The sequence below is a fragment of the Oryctolagus cuniculus genome, chromosome 3, assembly GCF_964237555.1.
Source record: "Oryctolagus cuniculus chromosome 3, mOryCun1.1, whole genome shotgun sequence".
NCBI lineage: Eukaryota > Metazoa > Chordata > Mammalia > Lagomorpha > Leporidae > Oryctolagus > Oryctolagus cuniculus.
The window spans coordinates 178,876,204-178,903,771 of NC_091434.1; the positions used below are offsets into that span (position 1 = coordinate 178,876,204).

The window sequence follows — 27,568 nt, forward strand, 5'->3', positions numbered from 1 at the left end:
AAGACAACATTGCAACTTTAAATGTACTTTAAAGACCTTCAGGGGCTTTTATGTACAATTTTAGAATCAGGCAACATCTCATTTAATAAAGTAGAATGAGTGCTGTGGTGGGCTGAAGCAGAAGGGGGTGCCTTTATAGCAAGAAAAAACACTGAAGAGAGCAGACGTAGAGAGCAGAAAGCAGATCAGTTGTTTTAAAGTTAACTTTACTTACAGCAGAGGGTTCGTCTGCTGGCTCAGATGACCTGGGCTCCTTTTCTTAGGTTGCTGGGACTCCTGTTTGTGAAAACTGGCCAGTTTCAGTGTTCACTTTGATTATTTGCTGCCTGGTGAGAGTCCTTTCATTCTGGTTTCCTAAGGCTTATTGCAGGAGGTTAGTCCAAAACAGTGGCTTTCTATAAATTTTATTTAGCATATTTTATGGTAATGCTTAAGCTAACAGTGCCCAGTGGTTTTCTTTTGAGCGTTGTTGTCAGTCAGTGCGTATTGTGGTGATGTGTTCTGGACACCTGCACAGAGGATGGCTCACCTGGGGGTTAGCACCAGCTATAATCTAAGCTGAAAAAACTGTCCAATACTGAAAACTGTGCAAAAGAGATTGCTGGGTGTTCTTTTAATGGAATGCTGGACTGTCTAGTGGATCCTGAAGTGAGTATGTACTGGCAGTACATCTTTTACTTTCTTTCGATTACACTGTTTTGCAACTCTGTGTGGCTAGAAGTTAATCTGAATCTGATAGTTAAATTATTAACTATTAACTATTATTAGTAGTTGAACTTAAGGTTCATAGTTATACAAATGGTTCTTATCCATAATAATGCTTGTAAATTTTTTCCAGTGGAGACACAATTAATTTCTGCCTAGAGATGTCCTAGAAACTACATTTCATTGTAGTAAGGTAGAAAATTCTAAGTTTTCTGTTTATGCTACTCTAAGTATCTCAGTAATTTTTTCATGATGCCACTAGTATCAAAGAAATGCCCAACTTTTATTAGCCAATTTTATCCAAAAACATAGTAGTAATTTGGGTTGTGATCTTGTTAGTTCACTGAAGGCTGAGTCCCTTGCTTCTCAGTTTCAGGAAGATTCTTACAATATATGCACTACTTTTACACCTATTAACAAATTGATTTTCAGGAATAAATACAAGCACATATTCAAATTTGTACTAATAAATTAACTGATGAGTTGACTATGTTTGACTTCATTTATTTTAAGTGTAAGAAAGTCAGGATTTCATACTTTTTAAAAAATTTGGCAAGCAAAATTCTCTTCTTTGTGGTTAATTCAAAAGGTAAGTCATTTAAAATTTCATTTAACTCACTTTATGTGTAAATGCTCTATCACTGGCTAAGAAAATTAAGAATGAAAATGCATCTGTAGAAAACTTACCATAGAGCCATTCATGACCCTATGCAGTGCACAGTGGGCAGGGACAAACATCTGCATGCTGCTAGATGCAAGTGTTAAATAGTGGTTATTGGAGAAAACACAGAAGCAGAGAAGTAGCAGAGTGCACATGAGCCCCAGTTTCTCATCCCAGGGAAAGGTGTGAAGGCTGGGAGACACCGCACTGCCAGGTGCCATGGAAATTGCTGCAGGAGAGGAATGTCATTCCATAGAGAGAGGAGTCTCTGATAATCAGTGCCTAATTTCAACCCATTTCATTAACTCTGACCTACCCAGTGCCTGGAAAAGATGCAGAAATGGGGAGAAGCAGTGAGGAGAGAGATGAAATGAATGTTTAGGGCTCTCCAGACTTGCATTTGTATTTTCTCACCTGTTTTCTAAGGGGGTGAAATGCATACAGTTGTCACATAAATTTATATTTGGGCAAAAGTTGTGTAGTTTTATGTGTTTTAATTTCTGTATGCTCAATCTCCTCTATGTATTACCTTCTAACTATGTAAATTATTTTTTTTTTCTCTGAACTAGTGTTTCAGTAAACTGAAAACTTCTTTTACATTCCCCAGATTTTAAACTTTTAAAATTATAACTGAAATTTGGAAAGAGGATGGAATGCATTTGGGAATAATGAGATATCCAAAAACTGGAGAGTAAAAGAAGCTGACCTAGATAAAAGCTGAAAGACTGGGAACATTGACATAGGAATATCAGGAATAGAATAGAACTGGGGAAAATGAGATGGTAATGGGAATTTCCAGGTGGCTAGTGCCCAAGGCTCTGAAGTAGTTTTCAGAGCTAACGGAATTTGGTTATGGGAATCCTGGTGGAAACCTTATACAGTTTTTGTTCAAAGCTATACATAGTTTACTACTTTAATTTCTACCATCTCTTTCTTGATCCAAATTACTATTATCTTAGGAACAGTTGATTTCTAGATATTCTCTCTCGCCCTTTATCTACTTCCCTGAACTGGTGTTATCTGTTTCAGGGGATCTGTTAGAATGTGCCTGTAGTAATTACTGTTGATTAAAAAAAGGTAAGTGCAGGGAGCCCATGTTCAGACCAGCTGATACTAATGACATTCATGAAAAGTAGTGATTCAGCTGCAGTGTGCACTGGACTGTGACATTAGATAACTGTGACAGAATTATGCATGCAGCAGTATTGCATACTTTAAATCCATCATAAATTTAACCTTTCTATTACCGTTAGGAGATGAGTTACTATTTCTACTTTCCAGGTAAGAACAATATTTGAGATAAAAATATGGCATTACACTTTTGCCCTTCCACTGTTTTTTGAAGTATAAATGGCTTATGTTTAGTCAGTCTTGTTGTGAAATTGAATCATTTTTATGGTGTCAGAGATTTAGAGCTGCTCATGCAGCTACTAACAGAAGCACTAGTCAGTCAAGAATACTTGAGTGTTTGGTGGGGAATTTCCTGCTTACATGTTTCACACTATTTGAGACATGTTTGAGAGGCATAAACTGTGTTACACATTTTTATGTGTACATGTTTGTATAATAAAGATGATTATTATTTTTTTTTGACAGACAGAGTGGACAGTGAGAGAGAGAGACAGAGAGAAAGGTCTTCCTTTGCCGTTGGTTCACCCTTCAGTGGCTGCCGCGGCTGGCGCACCGCGGCCGGCGCACTGCGCTGATCCGATGGCAGGAGCCAGGTACTTATCCTGGTCTCCCATGGGGTGCAGGGCCCAGGTACTTGGACCATCCTCCACTGCACTCCGGGGCCACAGCAGAGAGCTGGCCTGGAAGAGGGGCAACCGGGACAGAATCCGGCGCCCCGACCGGGGACTAGAACCTGGTGTGCCGGTGCCGCAAGGCGGAGGATTAGTCTAGTGAGCTGCAGCGCCGGCCAAAGATGATTATCAATACCTGTTACTAAGACCTCCTAATGTATGCAAGGAGCTATTTCTAGAGTCTCCTTTGTGTTACTTTGTATTGTCACAGCCATTTTAAGATATACTGATATTCTCATTTCATTGAGGGATAGAAGTTGAATATGTAGTCCAAGGTTATACATCCAGGAAGTGGCAGAGATTAGGTTTGTATCTGAGCAGTTTGGGATACTACATAAAGTCCATGGGAAATGTTCATTATGCATCTGTTTATAAGATTTTAGGGTTTGGATCCTCAACTATGCAACTTTGTGTATTTTTCCTTAAAATTTTTGGCACTTTGATTAGATAGATAACTGTTGTTTCACAGTGAAAGAAAACAAAAGGCCATCCTCCAGAGGTGACTACTAAATCTGCTTTAGCTCTACTCACCTTTGCTTGACCTCTGAGTTTTTATAAGTAATATAATGGATGTTAGAAATGGGTTTTTGTTGGCCGGCGCCGTGGCTCACTAGGCTGATCCTCTGCCTGCGGCGCCGGCACCCCGGATTCTAGTTCCGGTTGGGGCGCCGGATTCTGTCCCAGTTGCTCCTCTTCCAGGCCAGCTCTCTGCTGTGGCCTGGGAAGGCAGTGGAGGATGGCTCAAGTCCTTGGGCCCTGTACCCACATGGGAGACCAGGAGGAAGCACCTGGCTTCTGGTTTCGGATAGGCACAGCGCGCTGGCCGCAGCGCACTGGCGCACCATTTGGGGGGTGAACCAATGGAAGGAAGACCTTTCTCTTTGTCTCTCTTTCTCTCACTAATTCTGCCTGTCAAAAAAAAAAGAAAGAAAGAAAAGGGTTTTTGTTAATGATAATAGTGATATTCAACATGCATGAATAAAAAATAGAAAAAAATTAACTGTGAGATGATGAGTGTGTTAATTTGATTCACTACTGTATTTTACTATATGTATGTGTCCCATAATACCATGTTGTACAACATGAATATACACAAACTTATTTTTAAAATATAAAATGTATATTATGAAAAACTGCATGATTTCAATAAATATTTTGCACCCAAGGAAACATTTTTGAATTCCATTTTCCATGAGCATTTTGAAATTCCTTCATATATACAGTATGGCTGATGTAGTTTTCTCAACTTTTTTTTTTTCTTTTAAGATTTATCTGTTTGTTTGAAAGGCAGAGTTGAAGAGAGAGATGGAGAGACAAATTGATCTTCTATTCACAGGCTTACATCCCAAACGACTGCAAGACTGGGTCTGGGCCAGGAGCCTGACACTCTTCTCATCTCCCCTGTGGGTGGCAGGGAACCATGCAATTGGGCCATCTTCTGCTGCTTTGCCAAGTACTTTAGAAGGGATCTGGATCAGAAGTGGAGCAGCAAGGACTTGACTCAGTGCCCATGTGGGATGCCAGTGCTGTAGGCAGTGGCTTTACCTGCTGTGCCACAGCACTGACTTCAGTATTATCTTTTTTTTTAATTTTTTTTAATTTTTATTTATTTATTTTTTTACAGGCAGAGTGGACAGTGAGAGAGAGACAGACAGAGAAAGGTCTTCCTTTGCCATTGGTTCACCCTCCAATGGCCGCTGCAGCTGGCGTGCTGATCTGATGGCAGGAGCTAGGTGCTTCTCCTGGTCTCCCGTGGGGTGCAGGGCCCAAGGACTTGGGCCATCCTCCACTGCACTCCCTGGCCACAGCAGAGAGCTGGCCTGGAAGAGGGGCAACCGGGATAGAATCCGGTGCCCCGACCGGGACTAGAACCTGGTGTGCCCGCGCCGCAAGGCGGAGGATTAGCCTAGTGAGCTGCGGTGCCGGCCATTTTAATTTTTTTATTTATTTTTTATTTTTTTTGACAGGCAGAGTGGACAGTGAGAGAGAGAGAGACAGAGAAAGGTCTGACTTCAGTATTATCTTTAAAAACCAGCTCTCTGCTGTGGCCAGGGAGTGCAGTGGAGGATGGCCCAAGTCCTTGGGCCCTGCACCCCATGGGAGACCAGGAGAAGTACCTGGCTCCTGCCATCAGATCAGCGCGGTGTGCCGGCCACAGCGCGCCGGCCGCGGCGGCCATTGGAGGGTGAACCAATGGCAAAGGAAGATCTTTCTCTCTGTCTCTCTCTCTCAATGCCTATAACTCTACCTGTCAAATAAATAAAAAAATTAAAATAAAAAAGAAGTAAATTCATAGGAATTTATGCAGAACTATATAGCTTTACAGTTAGAAATTTCCTCCTCCCTCTTATTCCTACTCTCATTTTTTTACTGATACCCATCCTCAATTGAATTTATACATACGATTAACTCTATATTAAGAGTTCAACAAATAGTATGAAGAACAAAAAATGAAAAAAAGACAAAAGAAACTGTTCCTTGACAGTCCAGACAAGGGCAGCTCAAGTCATCCCTTCTAGAAGTGTCAATTTTACTTCTGCATATTTCATTTTATGTGCTCTATTAGTTATCACAGATCAGAGAGAACAGATGGTATTTGTCCCTTTGGGACTGGCTTAATTCACCAAGTATGATGTTTTCCAGATTAATCCATTTTGTTGCAAATGACAGGATTTCATTTTTTTTCTTATAGCTGTGTAATATTCCACAGTGTACATATCCCATAATTTTTTTATCCAGTCTGTGATGGGCATTTGGGTTGATTTAATGTCTTAGCTATTGTGAATTGAGCTGCAATAAACATGGGGTGCAGATAACTCTTTTATTTACTGATTTCATTTCCCTTGGGTAAATTCCAAGGAGTGGGATGGCTGGGCCATATGGTAGATCTATATTCAGATTTTTTAGGTATCCACATACTGTCTTCCATAGTGGCTTTATCAGTTTACATTCCCACCAACCGTGGATTAGGGTACCTTTTCCCCCACATCCTTTCCAACATTTGTTGTTTGTTGATTTCTGTATGAGAGCCATTCTAATTGGGGTGAGGTGAAACCTCATTGTGGTTTTGATTTTTATTTCCCTGAAGGCTAGTGATCCTGAGCATTTTTTCAAGTGTTTGTTGGCCATTTGGATTTCCTCTTTTGAAAAATGGCTGTTTAAGTCCTTTACCTTTATCTTAACTGGCTTGTTTGCTTTGTTATTGTGGAGTTTCTTAATCTCTTTGTATATTCTGGTTATTAATCCTTTATCAGTTGCATAGTTAGCAAATAATTTCTCCCATTCTGTGGGTTGCCTCTTCACTTCCTGTTGTTTCTTTTGCAATGCAGAAACTTCTCAGTGTAATGTAATCCTGTTTGTGAATTTTGGCTTTGATTGCTTGTGCCTCTGAGGTCTTTTCCAAGAAGTCTTTGCCTGTGCCAATATCTTGCAGGGTTTCCCCAGTGTTCTCTAGTAATTTGATAGTGTTGGGTCATAGATTTAGATCTTTAATCCATCTTGAGTGGATTTTTGTGTAAGGTAGGGTCTTGCTTCATACTTTTGCATGTGGAAATCTAGTTTTCCCAGCACCATTTGTTGAAGACTGTCCTTGCTCCAGGGATTGGTTTTAGCTCCTTGGTCAAATACAAGTTGGTTGTAGATGTTTGGATTGATTTCTGGCATTTCTATTCTGTTCCATTGGTCTATCCATCTGTTTTTGTACCAGTACCAGGCTGTTTTGATTATAACTGTCTTGTAGTATGTCTTGAGATCTGACATTGTGATTCCTCCAGCTTTGTTTTTGTTGTATAAGATTGCTTTAGCTATTTGATGTCTCCTGTGTTTCCATATGAATTTCAGCATCATTTTTTTCTAGATCTGAGAGGAATTTCTTTGGTATTTTGATTGGTATTGCATTGAATCTGTAAATTGCTTTTGAACGAATGGACATTTTGATGATATTGATTCTTCCAATACATGAGCATGGAAGATTTTTCCACTTTTTTGTATCTTCTTCTATTTCTTTAATATTTGTAATTCTCATTGTAGAGATCTTTGACATTCTAGGTTAAGTTTATTGTGAGGTATTTGATTTTTTTTTTTTTTGCAGCTGTTGTGAATGGGATTGATCTTAGAAGCTCAATGTGTATACAAAGGCTGTTGATTTTTTTTTGTATTGATTTTATTTCTCCCTACTTTGCCAAACTCTTATATAAGTTCCAGTAGTCTCTCACTGGAGTCTTTTGGATCCCCATATATAGAATCATGTCATTTGCAAATAGGTATAGTTTGACTTCCTCTTTCCAAATTTGTATCCCTTTCATTTCTTTTTCTTAATGGCTCTGGCTAAAACTTCCAGGACTATATTGAATAGCAGTGGTGAGAGTGGGCATCCCTATTTGGTACTAGATCTCAGAGGGAATGCTTCCGACTTGTCTCCATTCAACATGATGCTGAATGTGGGTTTGTCATAAATTGCTTGATTGTGTTGAAGAATGTTCCTCCTATACCCAATGTGCTTAGCGTTATCATCATGAAAGGGTGTTGTATCTTATCAAATGCTTTCTCTGCGCCTATTAAGATAATTGTATTGTTTTAGTTCAACAGTTTGTTAATGTGATGTATCACATTGATTGATTTGTGAATGTTGAGGCATCCCTGCACAGCAGGGGCAATCCCATCCTGTCCTTGCATTGGTGTTAGAATTGTAACTGAAAAGGGCCTGCCTTTGGCTAGCCTTTCTCTATTCACTGCATTGCCACTGTGCCTCAGCAGCATCTGCTCGTGTGTGTGCTACCTTGGCTTTTCAGTGTTCTTTTGTTAACCCTCACCTCCCTCCACACATGGTCTTGAGTATGTTCTCTTGTGGGGTCAGCCTTGCTTATTTGGATCAGTATCATCTATTTTTTTTTTTTTTTTTTTTTGTCCATCGAGCTTTTATTTGTAAGCCTGTGTTACATCCCTAGAAAAAGAATCCCAGGATCTTCCCTCCTGTGTGTTTTCGTCGTGCTTCTTCATGGTCCATGATGCCAGCTGAGGTTGTCAGTACAATGAAACCAAACTGGCGGGATGGAAGCAGATTATTCTGCCATTTTTCTAGATCTTTCAACTGCACGTCAAATCTGGGGCTGATCACTCCACACTTGTTTAACCTGCCGGTGAGGTTCACCACGATCTTCCCAGCTCTGTGATCGTCAATGATTTCAAACTCACCAATGTAACCATGCTTCATCATCACAGTCAGAAACCTGACGATGACTTTGGAGCACGGCCTGATGAGAACCTGGCGCTTGCCTCTCTTCTCGGCATTGTTGATTCTCTTGAGAGCATCGGCCAGGACGTTCATGCGCACCATCGCGGCGGCACGGAAAGATGGCGGAAAGAATATCATCTATTTTCTTACTTATTCTACTTTATCTAGCACTTCATGGGAATGCAGTAAGAATGTTCTAAATGAGCTCGGTCTGCTGTCTTGTCATATAAAGCAAAATACCTTATCCAAATTTAAAACTTTTATTGATAAGGCACAATTTTGTGTATTGCTACTTATCAACTTAGTTACTTTAGACCATATTGATTTTTTTCCCCTCAGACAGAACTCTTTCTGAACTGGATCACATAGGTCACTTTTGGGCTCCAGTTGCTACCTGTTGAGGTTGTCATGTCCAAAGTGGCTTCTATTCCTACATAGATGGAATTCATGGAAGAGGTGTGGCCGGGTAACTCTTTCCACATGGTCTCTCCAGTGTGGTGCATGGACCTCTTTACTAAGGCTCTAAGAAGGTGGGTACCAAGAGAATAATCTGCTGTGAAAGCAACTTAGACTCCTGTGTGCTAAGGTTGCACTGTGCAAAGCAATAATACAACTGAGCTCACAGCTAGCTATCTGTAGGCTTGGATATTGGGTGTACTTTATTGGGGACCATCAATATAACAGAGTTTACCACCTTATCTACACACTGCATATAATTTCTGGTCGTCAGTCTTGTGGAGTGGTGTGCGCTGTTCTATTTTGCTTTGTCTAAAGTCAATTTTGCTTTTATTAGCCATCTTCCTCCTTTTAAAATTGCAACCATATTTCTAAACTTTTTATTTTGAGATACTGTTATATTTACCAAAAGGTATGAAAACAATGGAGTTTCCTTACACATTTCACCTAGTATCTACTAATGTTAACAGTTAAATTACATAGCCACAAATTATTTTGTTTACATCAGTTTTTTTCTGCCACTGCCCATTTTCTGGATCACAGGTTTCATTTACTTTTCTTGTTTCCCTCATCTTACCATGTCTTTCATTGCCTGGATCCTTTTGAAGAGCAGTGGTCAGTTATTTTCTAGAATACCCCTCAATTTGGGGTTGTCTGATATTTTCTTCTGATTAGGTGTAGGTAATATGTTTTTGGCAAGAATTCCACAGCAATGTTGTGCTCTTGTTAGTGTAGCAAATCAAAGGAACATAATGTGAACACACTTATGTTTCTGTTCACCTTGTTCACATTTGGTTCACATGTCGTCCTCCACCTATGTGTAGTATAAAGTTACTGTTTTTTTCCATTGAAATTAATAAATATCTCTTGTAGATACTTTGGAATTATACACATAGACCATTTCTCCTCAAGCTACGGCAATATTTATGTTCATTACTGGCTGTTTCTCATGGTTTCTGTTTCTGGTTTTCCTTTTACATCTGTCAGTTGGCAGTATTTTGTGAAGAAGATTTGCTCCTTCCCCTGTCCTTATTATCTTTAATTAATTATATCAGAATGGACATGTGGATACTTTATAGTTTGACATTTTTTTTTCTCAAATTGTTCTACCTTTCCTCATTTCATCATTGAAAGTTCAGGTTGATTGATGAACCGTTTCCTATCTTTTTTGAATATTCTTATTTTCTGGTTCCATGCAATACCCTAGTCTCAATCTTGTTTGTTTCCTGCCCCAGACCTGCAATCTAGTCACCTCAAGGGAATTTGACCACTCTCATTAGAGAATGACATTTAGAAGCCATGATCTCAGGGTTACCAGTACATATTGCTCAAGGCCATTTTAGTAGATAAAGTTAGAGAACACAAAGATCCGTATTCTGTACGTACATATCTGTATATATAAATTGAAAATCATGATTTCATACTGATTTCTCAGATTACAATCTAGCAATACGGAGTTCACTATGCCTTCTTAATTTCCTTATTTGTAATGTCTTCGACAGTGAGAATCCTAGTTTTCATGATGTATGATGAGTTTGGGGAAGGGATTTGGCACAGTGGTTAAGCTGCTGCGTGGGATGCCCACATCCCATGTTGATTGCCTGGGTTTCAATTCCAGCTCTGCTTCTGCTTCCAGCTTCTTGCTAGTGTGCACCCTTGGAGGTACGAGGGGGATGGATCCAGTAGTTGGATTCTTGCCATCCAATTGACCCAGACTGAGTTCTGGACCCCTTGTTTCAGCCTGGCCCAGCCCTGGCTATTGGGAGCATTTGAAAAGTGAACCAGCCAATGGTGTCTCTGTCTCACTACCTTACAACCAGTGAGTTTACTTATTTGTTCAAGTATAGTGTATATATAAATAGGTTTCAAAATTTCTAGCCCACATCCACGTAATAAATAGAGTTACTACCCAGAGTACAAAGTTTGTGTATAATTCTTTTGATTTTTAGACTTACAGTATCTATCCAAATTACTGTTTACAAAGTCATTTTTAATGTGATATTATTTGACAAACCACATGATTGTTAGAATTATGTCAAAAATAGGAGTTCATTAAGGAAAGTAGGAAAAACAGGTAGTCAGAAGGTAATGTTTGCTGAAGAAATTGTGTGTTTTTCTTCATTCCTGGATCTTTTGACTTTAGTGTTAATTGCATAAAAGTATTTCACGTACTTTAGTTCAATTCTCAGTTTAATAGAGAAGTGAGGAAGTATAGTGATACAATATTTACATTCCTTTAATTGTATTATTAGTCATACATTATTAATCTTATAAAATATGTAAGAATTTTAAAACATTGTTTTTGCTATGCATGCAAAACATTAAGTAATTATATGTATGAGAATGACACATTATTTATCTCCAACATGATTCCTTTTACCAATTGTTTGATTATTAAGGTAATTTGCCTTGATTTTAATAGAATGCCCTACTATTCTTGCAGAATATTAACAGTATAATGCATTTAATCTTTCTCTTGTAGTGATCAAGTTGCTATTCTCTGTTTAGCTTTCTAGAAGAGGCTGAGTTTGTAGAATGCTGGGAAACTTGTAGATATAGCCATATTAAAAAAATGATGATTGTGGCCAGCGTCGCGGCTCAATAGGCTAATCCTCCACCTGCTTTGGCATACTAGGTTCTAGTCCCGGTCGGGGCGCCGGATTCTGTCCTGGTTGCCCCTCTTCAGGGCCAGCTCTCTGCTGTGGCCAGGGAGTGCAGTGGAGGATGGCCCGAGTCCTTGGGCCCTGCACCCGCATGGGTGACCAGGATAAGCACCTGGCTCCTGGCTTCGGATCAGAGCGGTGCGCTGGCCACAGCACACTGGCCGCAGCAGCGGCCATTGTGGGGTGAACCAACGGAAAAGGAAGATCTTTCTCTCTGTCTCTCTCTCTCACTGTCCACTCTGCCTGTCAAAAAAAAATTAAAAAAAAAAAAAATGATGATTGCTAGGAGTGAGGAAACCTGGGAGCCCCAGAGAGTTCACATCTTTAGGAGAACATCTAATTAAGAAAGCACATGCTAGTGACTAGAATGCTGAATGAGTCAGTAGTTGAACTGGAAAGCTATTGTCATTGAATATTTTAAAGAGTTTTAAAAATAATAGCAGTTGCATTTGCTCTTACATTTTCTTATATGTATCATAATTCATAGAAGAATGCCTATATACACAGTGTCATTCTAGCCAACTTAAAAAATAGCTTTTAGATAGCATGTGGGTGAATGCATGCTTATTGAAGAAATCAGCTACTTTTATTTTAACATTAATAGTGTGAGTATATTAAATAGTTTATTGGAGAACACAAATGCTGTTGAAGTATAATACAATGTAAATATATTCATAACTGTGTTAGTACTATGTCTTTAAAAATATTCAGATTCTAACATGTCTCAGGAGGATTTACCATGCAACAAAATTCTATAGGTGTCTCTATTAAGGATTAATTGGTGGTTTGAGTTTATCAAAGTTAGGTGAAATACAGAGTTCACTTAAAATTTAAAGGACAAATGGGGTCTCAGAAAAGTTAAGTTTATTCCATTGGCTTAGTGATGTCACTCAAAATTGGAACTATAACTGCTACCTGCACCTTATATGAAGTTACAGTAAATGATGTTAATGTAAGAAAAAGATAGATTATAGATTAATCCTGCCTTTCACCCCTTTTTCTTTTACCTCCTCTCAGCCTTTAAAATTTTGGTTAACTCTGCTTCTCTCTTTTGTTTCAGGCTTCCTTCCAATCTGTTCAGAACTTTCAAGGATCTATTTATTGAGAAGTAAATTAAGGGAAACAAATCTTCAGAATAAATTCTAGTAATCCCCTCTCATCTGTGATTTTGCTTTCCATTGTTTTCCAGTCAACTGCATCTAAAAATATTCAGTGAAAGTCCAAAAGTACACATTTCTTAAGTTTTACAGTCCATGATATTCTGGGTAGTCATCTCACTGTGGGGGCTAATGCTGTGGTGTAGCAGGTTAAGCTGTTGTCTGGGATGCCTGCATCCCTTATTGGAGTACTGGTTTGAGTCCCCACGACTTTGCTTCTGATAAGCTCCTGCTAATGATGATAGTTCAAGTACTTGAGTTCCTGCCACACACGAGGGAAACCTTGCCTTGGCTGTTGGTGGCCATTTGGTCAGTGAACCAGTGGTTAGAAGGTCTCTTTTTCTCTCTGTGTCTCTGCCACCTTCCTTTCAAATAAATAATATTAAGAAAATACAGAAAGCACTGTTCTGTGCCAGAATAATCTTGTTGGCCATCATATTCACATTGTATGTACCAGCTGCCCATTAGTTTCTTAATGGCTGTCTCAGCTGTCAGATTGACTGTCACTGAATTGCAGTGTTCTGTTCATGTAATATTTAGGAATTGATACTGTCCATGGTTTTAAGTGTCCACTGGGAGTCTCAGAATGTATACCCTGCAGATAAAAAGGTAAACTGTTGGGGCTGGTGCTGTGGTGCAGCGGGTTAAAGCCCAGGTCTGTAGTGCCAGCATCCCATATGGGCACCAGTTAGAGTCCTGGCTGCTCTACTTCTGATCCAGCTCCCTGTTAATGCACCTGGAAAAGCAGTAGAGGATGACCCAAGTGCTTGGGCCCCTGCACCCATTTGGGAGACCTGGAAGAAACTCCTGGCTTCGGATTGGCTGAGCTCTGGCCATTGCGGCCATTTGGGGAGTGAACCAGCAGATGGAAGACCTGTGTGTGTGTGTGTGTGTGTGTGTGTGTGTCTACGTCTCTCTATAACTCTTTCAGAGAAATAAATCCTTAAAAAAAAGTAAACTATTATGATGGACTAAAGATTTTATACTTGTAATATAAATTGTTCCTTTGTCTAAACCACCATCTTTTCTCAGTTTTAGCCCTGTCTCATCACAGAATCTTTGACAAATAGACTCTGTGTGTGTTATGTAATTCTGTCAGCATACTACTTCAAGATGTCACTCTATTTTTTGACAAAACTATACAGTGTTTGTAAACACGGAAACCCGATCCAAAACCACTTACTGTCAAAGCATCAATATGGTGTTGCATGGTGATTGTGTACTAAATGCTTCATTATCACATGATAGCATAAGGACAAGGGGTGAGGGCCATGAGCATTTTCTAAGTTATTGGTTGCAGTTACTGTGAATTTTAAGTTAATTTTTGTCCTTTGTGCATAGCCAAGAAAAAGATAACTTGCTTGATTTAATATAAATGTTAGTAGTGAAAGGGTAAGCCTGGAAAAAGTTGATTTACTTTAGTAAAATAAATTCATTAACTATTTGCTTTAGTAAAATAAATTCATTAACTGTGCTGATCAGCTCTCATTGACAATAAATTTAAGTTTGTGCAACCAGCTTTCCTTGAAGTCTATATTTTGTTTGTAATTTTAAACTCAGAGTAAATTTTCTCATGGTAATGAAGCCATATTGCTGGCAAAGGTCTCAGATCATCTGCTAAAAGCCTAGTTCATTAATAATGTCACAGAATTGTGGTCTGCTGGTAATCAGATAACTGTGCTAGCTTCTGGATTCTGGCATCAAGTGTGAGACTGGGAATCTAGACTAGCAGTGGTATGAGGTTGGAAGACGGAGGACAAGACCCCCAGCTTCATGATAGAGCATTAGAAGCAGTGGCCTCTTGCATATGAGTTTCTGTCTTCTTGATTGCTGTGTTCCATATTCCAACTCGTTGTCTTTGAGCCTGGTTTGATGTTCTCAAGCTCGACTTGCCCCATAAATCATAGACTGCATTATAATATTTTAGGTTTTTTTCTTCACATAGTGATTGTGCATGAGCAATTGCAACTTTCAATTGTGAAAGCTAATTATAATGTGGTACTGAAATCTGAGTGTTCTTGAAGAAGCCTGGAAGATATTGACAGTTTTTTCTTTGAAAATTACTTTAATTTCTTTTATCTTTGTTCAGTATCTTAACATAAGCTTTTTAAATAAGAACTAATTTTCAGAAGAGCTGTTCTTTTTTGCCATAATGTCAGAATCCCACATCATGATAGTAGGCTAAATTTTCACTGAAGGTTGAATTCTTCTCCTTTTTTAATGGCAACACTGTCAAACCAGTGGTAGAATGATGCAGATAATTCTTGTGGGCTGTAATCATTACTATCCTACACATGTAATTTTAGGTGTATTCAATCTTTATGCAAGCTTGAAATCTAGGCAGCCAATCCTATAGTTTGCACATGTCAAGATTTTAAAGTTTATTATATATTTTTTAAAGATTTATTTGAAAGGCAGAATGACAGAATGATACAGGGAGAGACATAAAGAAACAGTGTTTCCATATTTTGTTTCAGTCCCCAAATGCCATGACTGACGGGTGTGGGCTAGGCTGCAGCCAGGAGCCCAGACTTCCGTCTAGGTCTCCCTTGTGGGTGACAGGAGTCCAAATCCCTGGGCCACCTTCTACTGCTTTGCCAGGTGCATTAACAAGGAGCTGGATTGAAAGCCGAGTAGCCAGGACGTAAATCAGCACTCTGATATGAGTTGCTGGCATTTCAGGCAACAGCTTAACCTCGTTTCTTTTTTATTGGAAGTTTCCATATATACAGTAGATTTACATAATATGATGTTTTAAATTGTGGATTCCTGCAGAGCTGAATTTGATGTCATTGCATGTCCATGTACTCTTCAAAGTTTCTAAAGGATAATGCAATAAACTGAGTCCCTCCTAAATTAAGGGTCCATGGTTTTCTGGCAGGTTCTGCTATTCAAAGGAATGGTAGTGGAGAGTATCCTTGAAAGTCATCACCTTCAAATTTCTTTTTCAGCACCCTACCACCATCGCCTCCACCACAACTGACACACACATCCAAAGTTTGCTTTGGTTATAAAACTATTTCGATAATCCCTTGGCCAGCCCTTGAAAGTATAAGATTTCTTTGCTATAAAGAGAAGATATGAATGCTATTTAAAGGAAGCTCTAGCATGGTTCAGATAGCTACAGTTCTTTCCTGGTTTATTCTGATTTTTGGCTGTGCTACAGATGTCATAACAATAGTTAGAAGTAGTCATAAAAATTCAGGTTTAGCATTTATATTCTCTAAATTTTACCCTGCACATCTTTGTCCCTGTAGGAGGGACATTCCTCTTATTTTTCTCCTTTCTATAATTTTCCTGACTCATTTCAAGGTGTTCAAGCACAGCCCATCTTGGGAAAAATCATAGAGTTGATCAGGATTAGGTTATATTGGTTTTCAACCAAGGAGCCTGTGATGCTGGCTCACCTCCGCAGGCTGGTACTAGGGTGAGTAACAGCAGTGTGTGTGTTGCTTAGTGCAGCATATAGCTGTCATTGGTCTCGGAGGACGCTCAGGGAGAACTTGGCTATGGGAGATGAAGAAATCTGATTTACTTCTTTGATAAAAGGCCAGTGAGCACAAGAATTACCATCAAGTATATTATAGACAGTGCTGACTAATTAAAAAATTCAGGCTTGATTTTCTGAATTGATTATGGTCACTCAGGGCATCCACTATGAGAAGTAACCAACATGTTGCAAAAAATATATTCTTTGTGAAAAAGTGGTGGACACTTCATTTAATATAGTTACAGATGTAGTAGAATTTATTGGGCATTTATCAAGAATTTTTGATCCTCTAGAGGAGCAGTAAAAATATGTGAAAAGTGGCAAAATTTTTGACATATAATACTTAAAAAATGCCATCATTATCTGTGAAGTGGTGTGCAGAGATGTGTTATTAAGGGAAAATGCTTAGTAGGAGTTGCCTATAGGGCTAGAGACGTTTAGTTATTTCAAGATCCAAAATAACATATTGTTTTGTAATGTGGAAGAACCTTATGATATACCGTGAAGAAAAGTAAGTACTTTTCTATTGCTGCTACAGGCCACATTTAGAGGAATAAATAAAATTGGCTATGAAAATAGTTTTATTTGGAACCTCCAGTGAGTATTTATAAATATTTGTGTCTAACCCATTTTACATTTTGTTATATACTTAACTAAGGAATACAGAAATAAAACTTAAATTGCAGGAGGATAACTTATTTTAATAGACCATCATAACCGCAAGGGTAAATACTGGCTTACCATTTATCATTTATAGTGAGAACTTTCATTACTGTAAAATGTCACTTATAAAAAGGCTCTGCATAAATCTAATTGGTTGTTTATTAACAAACAAAAAAGTATGACCTTGCTCGAGCTGTTGAGGAAATAGAATCTGGGTAATTACCTATTTCTTGAATTTAATGCTGTTCACGTAGGAATATTAGACTGATAGTGTATATAAACGTGTGTTTTTGGAACTACTTTAAATTTCTTTATATTAAGTTAATATGGAAAAATCTTTTGAAAAATGAACAATGAAATATTTTAAATTTTCATTAGAAAGAATTGAGGTTTATGTTACATTCATATGTTACATTCATTATGCTGTAATTTGCATAATGCTGATTGGTAGAAGTTGGAAGTAAAAATGAAAATTGGATTTCGCAATCTAAAAGATTGGTACAATGTAGTGACTTTTTTTTTTTCTTGCCCTTGAACTTAGAAATATATTCTTACCTTCGGAAATGTGGGAAATGAAGAATATGTTGGTTAAAAGAAACTTGTGGGCATAGGTCTTTTTCCTAGTGCTACGATGTTTGTTAAGACATTTATGTCCCATATTGGATTACCTGGGTTCTAGCGCTGGCTCTGGCTCCTAGCATCAGCTTTCTTGCTAATACAGACCTTAGTGTGCAGCAGGAATAATGCAAATAGTTGAGTTCTTGCCACCCACAAGGAAGACATTAATTGAGTTTCTGGCTCCCAGCTTTGGCCTCAGCCCAGCCTGAGTCCTGCCTCAGCCATCACGGGTATTTGGGGATGGAGCCAACAAATAGGAACTCTCTGTCTCTTGGCTCAGATTAAAAAAAAAAAAAAGCAAAATAGAGAATAGCATTTTTTTAAAAGTACAATATTATAACAATGCTTTTGTATGATTTTGTGATAACTGTGACACTAATATAGTAGCCGGTACTATTTTGAAGAGGGGGGGTATTTTTTGATATAGTGAAAATTAGCTGCAAGTAAATTTGGTATCTTTCTTGAAAGATAAATAAATGATGATGAAGTTAACTCTATGTGGTTCCAGGTAGCTTTAGTACTGGCAGCAAGAAATCAGCTGTTTTGAAAACAGCATGAAATGTAATTCAGAGCAGCTGTCTAATTTATCAGCCGGAACAAACTGCTCATGGTTTAAAGTATGTGCAGTACTCTAGGTACCTATTTTTGACCTGTTCAATCTAATGTTTGCTCAAACCTGTAGCAAATTTTCCAGTATTTTAAAAATAAGCCAAATGAGCCTCTTATATCTCTTTTTCTTTTAAGACTTTGTTTATTTGAAAAAGTGATAGAGATAGATACATAGAGATGTCTTCTATTTGCTGGTTTATTTCTATTTTTTTAAAAAAAAGATTTATTTATTTGAAAGTCAGAGTTACACAGAGAAAGGAGAGGCAGAGAGAGAGAGGTCTTCCATCTGACGGTTCACTCCCCAACTGGCTGCAATAGCTGGAGCTGTGCTGATCCGGAGCCAGGAGCTTCTTCTGGGTCTCCCATGTGGGTGCAGGGGCCCAACGACTTGTACCATCTTCTACTGCTTTCCCAGTCCATAGCAGAGAGCTGGATTGGAAGAGGAGCAGCTGGGACTAGAACCAGTGACTATATGGGATGCTGATGCCTCAGGCCAGGTGTTAACCCGCTGTGCCACAGCATTGGCCCCTGGTTTATTTCTTAAATGCTTGCAACTACTTTGGCTGGCTGGACAAGGCTGAAGCCAGAAGCTAGAAACATCATCCTGGTCTCCCACGTGGGTGGTAGGGACTCAAATACTTGAGCCATCACGTGCTACTTCCAAGGCACACTCGTAGGAAAGTGAATCAGAAGCAGAGTAGCCAGGACGCACACCAGACTTGCCAATATGAGATGCAGGCATCTCAAGTAGGGACTTAACCCAGTGCACCGGGATGCCTGCCCCACTTAGGTTTCTGTTAAGTGTTTTTAGATTTATTTTTGGATATTTATTCATCAGTGGTTTTTCTTTCCAGATTCATTAATTTATTTGAAAGTCAGAGTCACAGAGAAAGAGATATCTTTGGTTCACTCCCCAAATGGCCATAACAGTTGGAGCTGGGATGATCCGAAGCCAGGAACTTCATGTGGGTCTCCTACGTGGGTGTAGGGACCCAGGCATTTGGGCCATCTTCCACTGCTTTCCCAGCTGCATTAGCAGGGAGCTGGATCAGAAGCAGAGAAGCTGGGACTGTGGCACTGCAGGCAGCGGCTCTCACTGTGCCACAGCACCTGTCCTGACTCAGTGTTTTAAAAAGCCTTCAGGCATAATATCTTAGAAAATGTTTAGCCTGATTAGTTTTCACATATGGAAAGTATCCTTACAAACATACCTGCATCAACTCACTGTTGAGTGTAGGCCCGTGGGTTGTGGAGACCTCTAAGACTGACCTTTAATAAAGATTATATGCCTTGGTTGACTTATCCAACTCTAGACTTTTCCGGTGTTTTTCTACACTTGCAATTATGTTATTGACACATTAGAAGTTATTTAATTTGTTGAAGGTACTTGGGAAAAATGTTTCCCTGGGAATCTCTCTGTAACCTTCAAATAAAACTCTCATATCTTTTCCAGTGAAAATAGGGTGTTGGCAGAACTTATCTATAATTGTTACTATGTCCACAAGCTCCCCACAAATCAAATTTGAAGGAACACTTTTTTAAAGCTCTTCATTTATACCAGGTACTAGACTGAGTATTGGTTGATATATTAATGAACAGATAGGGACATTCCTAATCCAGGAGAGATAACTAGCTACCCAACAATGTGATAATTGCCACAAAAGTGGAGTTAGATGCTGTAGGATTTGGCAGAAGTATGGAAGGAAAGGACTGTTTTCTGCCTCATAGAAGAATCGGTGCAGACGTAAGTTTATTAGTAATGCCACTGTGTAGGTGTGACTGTGAATGAATAATGTAAGGCAGTCAGAAATATATGCAAGAAATTCAGAATTGCAGTCTTAGCTTGCATATTTTTGAAAGACTGAGCTATTATTTGAAGGCCTGATTGATCAATGTGGAAAACTACTGAGGGCCAAGGACTAAGCCTTGGGCTGCTATGACTTTAACAGACTGTGAAAAAGAGGAGGAACCAGCCAAGGATTTTGTGAAGGATTCATCAGTAAGGCAAGACAACAGTGAAGAGAGGGTAATGTTTCAGATACAGTAAAGGAGGGTCTTCCAAGAAGGGGGGAGCAATGAACTGAGGCAAGTCTTGCTCATGGGTCAAGAGGGATAAGAACTAAAAGCCTACAGTTAGCCCTGAGGAGTCACTGATGATCGTGATGTATTTTCATTTGGTGAGAGTGAAAGCATGATTGTGGTGGTTTTTGAAGAGAATGGAATATTAGTGATTGAGAACATGTAATACAGAGTTCTCCAGAGATTGTTTAGGCCTTTTCTATGATGTAAAGCAGAGAAATGGAGAAGTAGCTGGATGAGGGAGTGTGAGTTTGTGTGTGTATGCATGTGTGTTAAAGAATGCAGAATTGACTGCATTGTACATGCTTATAGAAATCACCCAACAGAAAGAAGAAAAATTGAATGTATGAGAAAAGAGGGATGAACTACAATAATGATCTAGTGATTGTGATGTGGTCAAGAGAGGATGGGATCCAAGCCACAAAAATGAAGTAAGCCTTTGAAGCACAAACCCTCTAGTTTTTCAGAGATTTTAAAAATATTTATTTGAAAGGCAAAGTTACAGAGAAAAGGAGACAGAGACAGACAGGAGGGAGGGAGAGAGATTTTCCATCCACTGGTTCATTCCCCACATGACTGCAATGACCGGGTCTCGGCCAGGCCGAAACCAGGGCCCTGGACCTCCATCCAGGACTCTCAAGTGAGAGTCAAGGGGTTCAAAAACTTGGGCCATCTTCTGCTGCTTTCCAGGCACATTAATAGGGAGCTGGATCAGAAGCAGAGCAGTTGTGACACGCACCAGCACTCATATGGGATGATGGTGCTGCAGGCAGTGGCTTAACCCTCTGCACCACAACGGCAGCCTTGAGCACAAACCCTTTATCTCTGTAGGAAAGAGAGTGGGGCATGTGCATTTAGGTGCTGTTAAGTGTGTGAGTGTGTGATTATGTGGTGTTTTCTGATTGGTTGGGTTTCATCACTGAGGAAGGTGTAAAGTTGGGAGTGAGAATAGGGAAAGAGATTTGAGGAGAGAGATGTGAAATACATAGTTGAGAAGGGAGTGGATAAACTGTGGATCTGAGTCTCACTTGATTCAGATTTGGCTGTTTCTCTGTCCCTGAGACTTTTTAATATTTTCTCATTTGATTTGAGGTTGGTTATTGCCATAAATATCCATATAATTGAGGCTCTGCATACTTTAAAATGCCCCTGTGCTCTATATTTTGCTGTTGTCAAAATTGGTAGAAAGATCTTTCAGTCATTATCCTCCCAAGTATTCAGTCCATATTACCATGACAGGTCAGGCCCAGCTCCACTGGCTCTGATAGCAGCTGGGAGCCCATGGGAAGGGTCTCTTCCCGGATGTATGAGAGAGGTTTAAGTGACACACAGACTGGATGCTTCTGCCCGACTCTGCTATCAAACTGGCCAGACATCAAGGACAACGAATAAAAGACCCCTGAAATATGAGCGCAGTTCTCTGTAGCATAACTAAAACACCACATGAACCATATATTGCTTTTGGGAATCATTTCTGTGGTTACCATAAACCAGAAGCTTTTTTTCCAAAGTGATGATTTACTAATTTTTAGAAACTTGCAGAATTTATTGATATTCTATGGAAACTTTCTGGGATGTTGATTTACCATAAATTTGTTTGATACGCTGATACTCTAGAACAGTTTAGAAGTACCAGAGAATTAAAACTGGAATGTGCCAAGTGTCCTGTTTTACTGGGAGCTACTAAAAGTCTCTGTGGAAGCAGTGGATTTGTGGAATATTGTGACCTTGATCTTGCACTTTATTAGGCAGCTGCTGAATGGAAAGCCCTGTATGGGGGAGATGGAAAGGAAATAGAATACCAGGGTATGGCTGTTGACATCAGGGTGGAGATCACATCAGAATTTTATATTTGCTAGAACTGAGTGTAGTCTCTGCTGCCATTTTTAAATCTGTGGGTCACAGTACTCAAATAGAGCTTCTTACTCTATGGTGATTATGAAGTAGGCTATGACTTGTGGGGGGATACATCAGATTGAGGATCCTAGCTACATGTAACAGGTTATAGAATCATTGTGTTTAACCAGTTCATCAAGTGATCACACAGCAATTATCACATATTTTCTTTTATTTTAAAGATTTATTTATTTTATTTGAAAGTTGGAGTTACACAGAGAGGAGAGGCAGAGAAAGAGAGAGAGTGAGAGAGAGAGAGGTGTTCCATCCTCTGGTTCACTCCCCATTTGGCCACAATGGCTGCAGCTGCGCTGGTCCAGAGCCAGGAGCTTCCTCCAGGCCTCCCACGTGGGTGCAGGGACCCAAGGACTTGGGCCATCTTCTACTGTTTTCCCAGGTTATAGCTGGATCAGAAATGAAGCAGCCAGGACTCAACTGGCGCCCATATGGGATCCCGGCACTGCAGGCAGCAGCTTTACCTGCTAAGCCACAGTGCTGGCTCTGGCCCTGCACATAATTATATTTTCAAGTTATATCACATTTAATCAGTTTAGGAGTTGTGGGATGGCATGAACAATTTGAAAAATTTCAAGCTGGCTGAAATTTTTGAGCTTCACTTTTAAACCTGTGTTAGATATTTACCTGTTGCTTACAGAGTTTCTTAGATATTGTTGTTAAAATAATATTTTGTTAGCCTCTTTTAAGATTTTTTTTTTATTGATTTGAAAGAGTTACAGAGAGAGGTAGACACAGAGAGAGAGAGGTCTTCCATCCTCTGGTTCATTCCCCAGATGGCTGCAATGGCCAGAGCTACACTGATCCAAAGCCAGGAGTCAGGACCTTCTTCCAGGTCTCCCACGTGGGTACAGGGGCCCAAGGATTTGTGCCATCTTCTACTGCTTTCCCAGGCATAGCTGAGAGCTGGATTGGAAGAGGAGCAGCTGGGACTACAACCAGCACCCAAATGGGCCAGGGCTTTAATCTGCTGCGCCACAGCACCTGCCCTTCTCAGCCGTTTTTATAGCTGCCTTTTAAAGAACATGTTCTTGACGAGATTTTTTTTAAGAATTATTTTATTTTATTTGAAAGATAGTTACAGAGAGAGGTAGAGCCACACACACACACACACACAGAGAGAGAGAGAGAGAGAGAGAGAGAGAGAGAGAGAGAGGTCTTCCATTCCTCTGGTTTACTCCCCAAATGGCCACAACAGCTAGAGCTCAGCTGATTTGAAGCCAGGACCCAGGAGCTTCCGGGTCTCCCATGAGGGTGCAGAGGCCCAAGCTCCTGGGTCATCTTCTGCTGCTTTCCCAGGCCATAGCAGAGAACTGGATCAGAAGTAGAGCAGCCAGGACTTGAACCGGTGCCCATATGGGATGCTGGTGCTACAGGTTGGGGCTTTAACCTGCTGCACCACAGTGTCTGCCCCATTGGTAAGAATTTACAGTTTCAAGTGTTTTCATTTTGTTATTTGTGAATTTTATTATTACTGTAAGAAAATTGGTTAGTGCTTGAATTAAGGTAATATATACTTATAGAGTGAATAAAATGTTCTATAAAATTTGCTTTAGATTGGTATCGTGAAGATTGTATCATCATTTAGTATGATGAAGTGTTAAAAAAAAGGACTATTAAGTAGTATTTTAATACTTAATGGAAATGAGTAAGATAGACTATTTAACTGTTATGTAATGATTTTTAGGACTAATGAGTGAAGGTTAATAGGAGTAGGATGGCAATGTTATAATATTTAAATGCTTCTTGGATAAACTCATTACAACTAAAAAAAAAATCAACTCTTTGAAAGGCAATATTAAGTTCCAGGGAAAATTTTTATTTCAGTTTAAAATTTTATACTTTTTTGCTGATAAAATGTGTTTGCTTTTAAATGAACTTATTTGCTTAAATGAGCATAAAATATTTGCTGTCTGTTTATACATGTGATTTTGAAGATAAGGGATCTGCTGGTATCTAACTTTTGTCTTTCAGCTCTTTGGCAGAGGTCTGACGATAAATGTGTTAGCAAAGCAGAGCAGACATGACCACTGCCTGGAGGTTCATACTGGGAGATTCTAGTATTTTCCATTCAATCAGTCAACAATGTTTAAATACTTAATACTGGTCTCAAACCGAGGCAGGTATTGTAGGGGATGTGGTTGGCATATATTTATATATATGAGGAAGGTGCCAAATTGAGAAAGTGCATCCTGAAATGAGAAATGTTAGCAAGTTAGTTGTAATGAATTCTGGTATAATTTAACTGCATTAGCTTTTTTTAATGGTAAACTGTTTTCCTATTTACATATCTTTTTCTATTTTTATTCTCTCAGATTTCCTGTGTCCTTACATTTTATTTATTTATATAATGAACAGCATATATCTAGGGTGCTTTTTTTAAGTTTGTAATGCTTGCTTTTTCTTTTCTTTTTTCTAAAATTTATTTATTTTACTCAAAAGGTGGAGTTACATAGAAGGGATGGCAGAGAGAGAGAGAAAGAAAATCAATTTTCTATCTACTGGTTCACTCCCCAAATGGCTGCAGCAGCCGGAGCTGGGCCAGTCCAAAGCCAGGAGCCAGGAGCTTCTTCCAGGTCTCCCACAAGGGTGCAGGGGCCAAGGACTTGGGCATCTTCCACTGCTTTCCCAGGCCATAGCAGAGAGCTGGATCAGAAGTGGAGCAGCTGGGACTCAAACCTTAGGGAATGTCGGCGCTGCCTCACTAGGCCATAGTGCTGGCCCCTAGATTTTTTTTTTTTTAATTTTTTTTGACTGGCAGAGTTAGACAGTGAGAGAGAGAGAGACAGACAGAAAGGTCTTCCTTCCGTTGGTTCACCCCCCAAAATGGCCGCTACAGCCAGCGCTGCGCCAATGTGAAGCCAGGAGCCAGGTCCTTCCTCCTGGTCTCCCATGCAGGTGCAGGGCCCAAGCACTTGGGCTATCCTCCACAGCCTTCCTGGGCCACAGGAGAGAGCTGGCCTAGATTTTAATTTTATATTCAGGCTGACAGTCTTTGAACTGGAGATTTTTTTGTTTGCTTTTGACCGTGATTGCTAAGAAGTTTGCATAATTTTTTTGATTTTATTTCATTTATAAGTTCTCTGTGCATCTTAGTCCATTTGGGCTGCTGTAGAAAAATACTATAAACTAGAGAGTTTCTAAATGACAGAAGTCCATTTCACACAGTTCTGGAGGCTGAAGTTGAAGGTGCTGGTGTGTCTGCTGTCTGTTGAAGGCCTGCTTTCTGGTTTACAGATGGTGCTTTTTAATCCTATCTTCACATGGTAGGACAAGGACACAGCTTCCCTGGGTAGATTTTGTAGGAACATAGTTCCATTGATGAGGACCTCACCTCTTAATACCATCACACTGATGATTACATTTTGTCATAGGATTTTCGGAGGTGATACAAACATTCAGATCACAGCACTGTAGGTGTGTGGTTTTCAACTTTTTATTTTGAAATAAGTATAGATTTTCAGGAAGTTGCAAAGAAAATATACAGAGAAGTCCACTGTATGCCTCACACCATTTCCCCTGGTGGTAATGTTTTACTTAAGTATAGTGTAGTATCAAACCTAGGAAATGGGTCCGGTGCACTGGCTCAGTGGGTTAACGCCCTGGCCTGGGGCGCCAGCATCCCATATGGACGCCGGTTCTAGTCCTGGCTGCTTCTCTTCCAATCCAGCTCTCTGCTATGGACTGGAAAGCAGTGGAGGATGGCACAAATCCTTGGGCCCCTGCACCCACATGGGAAACCCAGAGGAAGCTCCTGGCTCCTGGCTTCAGATCGGTGCAGCTCCAACCGTTGTGGTCATCTGGGGAGTGAGCCATCAGATGGAAGACCTCTCTGTCTCTACCTCTCTCTGTAACACTTTCAAATAAATAAATAAATCTTTAAAAAAAAAAAAAAAAAACCTAGGAAACTGACTCTGGTTCTGTTCACAAGGCTTATTCATATTGCCCCTGTTTATTGTACTCATTGTGTGCGTGTGCATGTGTGTGGATGTGTTTTGTACATGTGTGCATCTTTAATTCCATGTAGTCTTCATCTGTAAGTATGGTTCATATCATTCAAGATGCAGAACTGTTATGTCAGTTCTACCCCTTTTATGCCCTCATCCACGCCTCTCTCTCTCTCTTTTTTTTCCTCTCAATCCCTAACCCTTAGTATCCAATTACCTGGATCTCTTATCTCTATAATATTATTTTAAGAATTTGGTATAAATGGAACCATACAGTACAAGAGTATTTTAAAAAGTTTGTGGCAAAATGGAATTAAAAGATAAGTTTTTAAATACATGAAATTTGTATGCCTTAAATAAAATTTTTAAAAAAAGATGTTTGTTTTGGTATAGATTTTTTTTTTAAATCTGTGCCTAATGTTTTCATTATATATGTTTTCCATGAACTTTTTAATGAGCCTTGTATGCATGGACTTCAAAAAATTTTTGGCACCAAAATAAATTAACGTTTCAGTCCCATTTTCCCTAAACTTTTTAAAGGGCCCTTTTATGAAAGCTTTTGAGGTTCTCTTTGTTCAGCATCATTCCCTTGACGTCCATTCAAGTTGTTGAGTGTACCAATAGTTCCTCCCTTTTATTACTAGTTAGACTTCTATGGTAGGAATGTACCAGTTTCTTGAATGTTTCCCCTATGAGGGCCATTGGAGTGTTTTCAGGTTTGGGGCTGTTACAAATAAAGCTGCTATAAAAATTAATGTACTAGTTTTTTTGTGTGAACATGTCTTGATTTTTCTGGGATAAGTGCCCTGGAGTGCAATTGCCAGCTTAAATGGTAGTTGTGTGTTTAGGGTTGTCGTTCTTTTTTATTTTTTTTTAAGATTTATTTATGTATTTTCTTGAAAGGCAGAGAAACAGAGTGGGTGGGGTGACACATGAGAGGGAGACCTTCTATCCAGTGGTTCACTCTTCAAATGCCTGCTGGTATTGGACCAGGCCAAAGCCAGGAGCCAGAAACTCCATCTGAGCTTCCCAAGTGGGTAACAGGAACCCAGATACTGTGGCCATCATCTTTTGCCTCCCAGGTACATTAGCAGGGTGCTGGGTTGCAAGCCTGTGGTAGCTGGGACTCAACCAGGCACTCCGATACAGGTTGCAGGCATCCTGAGTAATAGCTTTACCTGCTGTACCACGACACCAGCCCTTGTATTTAGTTTTTTTTTTTTTCCTTGTATTTAGTTTTAAGAAACTGCCATATTCTTTTCCAAGGTAGCTTCTCACCATTGTTACATAAGGGGTTTCAAAAAGTTTGTAAAAAAAATTGCAATATAAAGTTAAATTAATGTGAGTGACACATCTTTTCAGTCATTTGGTATTGCTGCTGTTTTTATTTTACTCATTCTGATGGTGCATAATGATGACACATTGTGGTTTTCATTAGCATTCCCTAAATATCAGATGATGAACAGCTTGTTATATGCTTATTTGCCATCTGTATGTGCTCTGGCAAAATGTCTATTCATGATATTTGCCCATTTTCTAATTTGACTTTTTTTCCTATTGCATTTTGATAATTT

At 39.4% G+C, this 27,568-nt stretch overlaps 2 protein-coding genes across 6 annotated transcripts in view; one reads left to right on the forward strand and one right to left on the reverse strand.

Annotated features, from left to right (window-relative positions):
• The window catches only part of TPK1 (thiamin pyrophosphokinase 1), a 465,159-nt gene that overhangs the window by 16,825 nt on the left and 420,766 nt on the right, over window positions 1-27,568 (forward strand). The gene's annotated exons all lie outside the window — the stretch shown is intronic.
• LOC100346272 (small ribosomal subunit protein uS8) lies at window positions 8,032-17,739 on the reverse strand. Its single transcript, XM_070071360.1, has one exon. The coding sequence runs from the start codon at window positions 8,537-8,539 to the stop codon at window positions 8,111-8,113; it is 429 nt and encodes a 142-aa protein (XP_069927461.1). The 5' UTR covers window positions 8,540-17,739; the 3' UTR covers window positions 8,032-8,110.